The 4192-nt window shown below is 37.4% G+C and overlaps 1 protein-coding gene across 3 annotated transcripts in view; it reads right to left on the reverse strand.

Moving 5' to 3' along the window:
• Window positions 1–3091, reverse strand: part of LOC104813521 (afadin- and alpha-actinin-binding protein A-like) — a 3705-nt gene extending 614 nt beyond the window's left edge. Inside the window, exons 1-14 of one of the 3 annotated variants that reach the window (XM_010541131.2) lie at window positions 2756–3091; window positions 2648–2679; window positions 2399–2510; window positions 2218–2315; window positions 1746–1842; window positions 1563–1652; window positions 1402–1464; window positions 1233–1307; window positions 1068–1133; window positions 915–992; window positions 694–804; window positions 529–606; window positions 309–428; window positions 87–229 (exon numbers count right to left, since the gene is read on the reverse strand). In XM_010541131.2, coding sequence (XP_010539433.1) covers window positions 87–229; window positions 309–428; window positions 529–606; window positions 694–804; window positions 915–992; window positions 1068–1133; window positions 1233–1307; window positions 1402–1464; window positions 1563–1652; window positions 1746–1842; window positions 2218–2315; window positions 2399–2510; window positions 2648–2679; window positions 2756–2788 — 1196 coding nt within the window. In that variant the 5' untranslated portion in view covers window positions 2789–3091. Of the gene's footprint in view, window positions 1–27; window positions 230–308; window positions 429–528; window positions 607–693; window positions 805–914; window positions 993–1067; window positions 1134–1232; window positions 1308–1401; window positions 1465–1562; window positions 1653–1745; window positions 1843–2217; window positions 2316–2398; window positions 2511–2647; window positions 2680–2755 lie in introns of all 3 variants that reach the window. The other 2 variants (XM_010541132.2, XM_010541133.2) reach the window with 2 other exon arrangements.
• Between the last annotated feature and the right edge of the window lie 1101 nt (window positions 3092–4192).

The following is a 4192-nucleotide window of genomic DNA, read 5'->3' on the forward strand; positions in this document are numbered from 1 at the left end:
GAAGAAATCACAAAGGCGTCACCTAACCAATCAATCATCTTTCCCTAAACCCGAGCTACGTGCACGATTTTCAAACCACACCATACCTTCTCCGCCTCTCGGATTTCGGGAGATGTTTCGACATTATCGACTCCTGCGACAACGATCCACATTCCTCCACCATCAGTCTCTCACCATAAGATAAAAAAAGATATGTCTTCCTGACAAAATGCAGAGGTTGCTCCCAAACCTCGACCAAATATGTAAATGTAATTGATGAAATAAAGGACATATCAAGGTGAAGATCCCTAAATTAAAATATAAAGTACCTGCTCCTGGATTATGCTTCTCGCCTCCACGAGTTGAGCTTCAAGTTCAAGCTCTCTCTCTGTTGCTTCCGAAGTAACAGCGGCGCGTTTTTCCGCACCTTGTAATTGGACCATGCATTCCTTTGAAATTATATTCCAAAAGGAAAAAGGGAGAGGTGGTGAGAAGTCAGCCTTTGATCAAGTAGGCATTGTGCTTTTAAAGCTTTTGAGAAGAAGCTACCTTTATCGAAGCCATCTTAGTGCGCAAACTTTCTTCTATTTGATCTCTGGCCATCCGGAAAGGCAGATCAAACACATCCTGTAAATAAATACGACTTGTCATCGCCTATAAATGTGTTAAAATACATAAATAGCCAACAAATCCATCATCTACGATTATCTATACCGTCTTCCCGCCAAGCGGAGATTGTGAGGGATCAGCCTCATGCCTCTCATTAACAGCCAATGATGGGGTAGACGATCCATTTGGTGCGTTTAAGAAATCACGCATATCCGTCTGACAGTGAAACAAAAGAAAAGTTTTGCTTTTCAGCACATCCGTGCTGGTAACCAATGTAAAGAGTAGTATAGTCATTAGCAGTTAATGGCCGGCTGCATAGATAATACCTGCATGGATCGAAGTAATGCTCTTAGATCAGTATTCTCCGCCATTAATTCTTGGTTTTTTGCCTCATAAGCATCCACCTGCGGAGAGCATACTGTTAAACAAAAGCCCATGAATCTCCACATAAACTATATAGAGAGATGAGTGACACATACAATTTTTTTATAGAAATCAGTATCAGCCTTCTTTCCATTCCAAGTTCCACGCTGCCTCCCTTCTTTCTGTCGAATACATCGGAAAGTTCGTTATGAGGAGAGACCTAAAGGCTAAAAAAGCTCATCACTAGGTAGAAGAAATCTGATTCTGGTCCGGCTAATTACCTGTAGCAAATTCATAATTTCCATGCCTGACCTTGATTCTTTCTTCTTCTCCATCAATACTTGATTTAACTTCTCCTGCGAGAGAAACAACAATCAACAGTTTCAGCATTCATGACACAGAATCAAAACATGATACCGAAAAGCTGTAACTAGGGAGAGGAAACACAACCTGCAATTTTATGTACTCCTTTTCCTTTTTCTTCATTTCATGTATCTGTTGAGTCTTAACTTGCTTTTGAAGGATTATATAGATAGAGAGAAGCAGGCAGTGAAATCAGTACATTAACACTGAGAAACCAACCAAAGATAAAACAGATCAAAGTACCAAACCTGGTTACCGATCACCATCCTTTGAAATTCATCCCTCTCCTGATGCAGCTTTTCAATCTGGGCCTTTAGAGCCGCAGTGTTTTTGGCTTCCTGTTCAAGTAGTATGTTACTGATCAAACCTTAACTTATCAAGAGTCTACGGAAAACTATGGTCAGCAGCAGCTGAAACCAGACATGACTTACAGTTCTTGTAATTGTTGCAATTTCCCTGTCTTTCGCTTGGATTTGCGCTTCAAGCCTCTCGACCTTAGCTTCAAATCTAGCTATGTCTGATTGTAGTCTATAAGCAACAGAGAATGGAACACAAATCATTCCACAGAATGGAATACGCAAGTTTAGTCTATGAACAGCAAACCTCAGCATGCACAATGAAATCGATATAGCAGATGATTAATAAGCAACAAGACTGGATAAAAAATCTCAACAAACTTGAACCGTGAATGGCCTCTTAGATTAAATCCATTAATATCAGATTCCATACCACCGTTGATATTAGACATTCAATGTCACTTTGGGTAGAAACCAAAGAGGCAAATCCGACCATAAGTATCAATGGGTCAAAATGCAAGCAAAACACAGAAAATCTCAACAGTAACGTATTGTAAGTCAAGACTCGAAATGAAAAGCGAGTTAGTATTGTAAAGAAAAGCGGCACCTCTGTCTCTGCTCGTTAGCAGATTCTCTAAACTCCGAGTCACGCTGCCGCTGCTGCAGCAACGAGTACATGCAATTGCAGGTCCTCGCGATGGAAACCTAAGCAACAAACGTTGAATTTAGTTCGAAACAGCACTACATTGCGGGAAAAACGACAACGTAGGTATCGAAACCGAACGCACTGGGTCGTTCGAAAACAGATCGAGCGAGGCGGGAAATCCAAAAGTGATCAGCGTCTGGTTCAAGTACTTGGCACAATGCTCCAGGTTATCCACATTGGCGAAGTTATACTCCCTATTTGAAGAAACGACAAAACCCCGAGTTCAACCACAACAAATGCGCAGCACAACCTCTACAGTTGTCGTAAAATCGACAGTAATCGAAGAGAAAAAGAACCCTAGGAGGGGGAGAAGAAGAAGAAGGAAACTAACCCAGTCGCTGAGAAATCGGACTGAGACGACGGCTGTGGAGAAGAAAGCAGAGAATAAAGTGAATTTCGAGAGAGAAACACAAAGACATCGTCAAGATCAAAATCTTACTCTGAGACCAAACTCAGCATCAGTCGCCGGCATCGTCTAGCGGCAAGAGCACCACGGAGGACACAACGCCGGAAAGCAGCGACGAATTCACTCGCTCCTCTCTCTCTCACTCCCTCGCGGATGGATCTAACTAGGGGCAGCGAGAAAATTCAAAAACAAAGGAAGGAGGAAATGTTTTTGGGAAGTCTTAAAAACCTTTTCTTTCTTTTTTGCTTTATAATCCAGATATCAAGATTCAAGAATCAAGATAGTGGTGACTTCAATCCGGTGGGGGAAGGTCCACCGAGTCTTCTCCGTGCTCCACGACCCTGCAAACGTGGCCGACCCCGTCTCGCCGAGGAAAAGCCCAGCGTGAAATGAAACCTTGTCATAATAATCAGCCCAACAATTTTTGTACATCGTATTAATTGCTGCAACAACATTCACCACAGCAAGAGATTTTTTTTGTCGGAAAAGTCTTTGGAGGAAAACATTATGGGCCCACAAGGCCCAAAATAAATGGGCTGAAAACTAAGTGTCTACGAGACGACAAATAATAATAATAATAATAATAATAATAATAATAATAAGGAAAATTGACATTTTCCTACCCCAATTTTACAAAATGTGACATTTTCCTACACGAATTTTTAATTTGATAAAAAACTACACCAAATTATCAAATGTGCCAAATTGATACACGAACTACCCAATTTAACTGCAATTTCCTACACAATCCGAAAACGGTGTTAAGTGTCCGTTAACCACTGACGTGGCACGCCACGTGGCGGCTGACGTGGCACGCCACATAGATTTTTTGCCACATCAACATGTCACGTCATATTTTTAAAAAAAAAATCCGAAAAAATATGAAAAAAAATCGATTTTTTTTTAAAATTTAAAATATATATGCATATACATATATACAAGTATATTTATATATATACACATACATATATAAATACATATACATGTATATATATGTATTCATATCTATGTACAAATACAAATATAAATATATATACTCCTATATATATATATACTTGTATATTTTTTTATTTTGTATGTATGTATATATTTATATATATGTATGTGTATATGTGTATATATAATAAATATGTATTCATATACATGTATATGTATTTATATATATATGTATGTGTGTATATATAAATATACTTGTATGTATGTATATGCATATATATTTGTATAAATGCATGTATATATGTGTATATTTTTATTTGATATATATAGATATATATATACATAGAAGTATTTATGTTTATATTTGTTTGTATGTATATGTATATATATTTGTATAGATGTTTGTATATATATGTGTATGTTTTTTATTTTGTATATATATAGTTATATATTTTTATATAGGAGTATATATATTTATATTTTTATTTGTATATAGATATGAATATATATGAATATATATATATATATATATAT

The sequence above is a fragment of the Tarenaya hassleriana genome, unplaced genomic scaffold (genome assembly GCF_000463585.1).
Source record: "Tarenaya hassleriana unplaced genomic scaffold, ASM46358v1 Cleome20, whole genome shotgun sequence".
In the NCBI taxonomy this organism is placed as follows: Eukaryota; Viridiplantae; Streptophyta; class Magnoliopsida; order Brassicales; family Cleomaceae; genus Tarenaya; species Tarenaya hassleriana.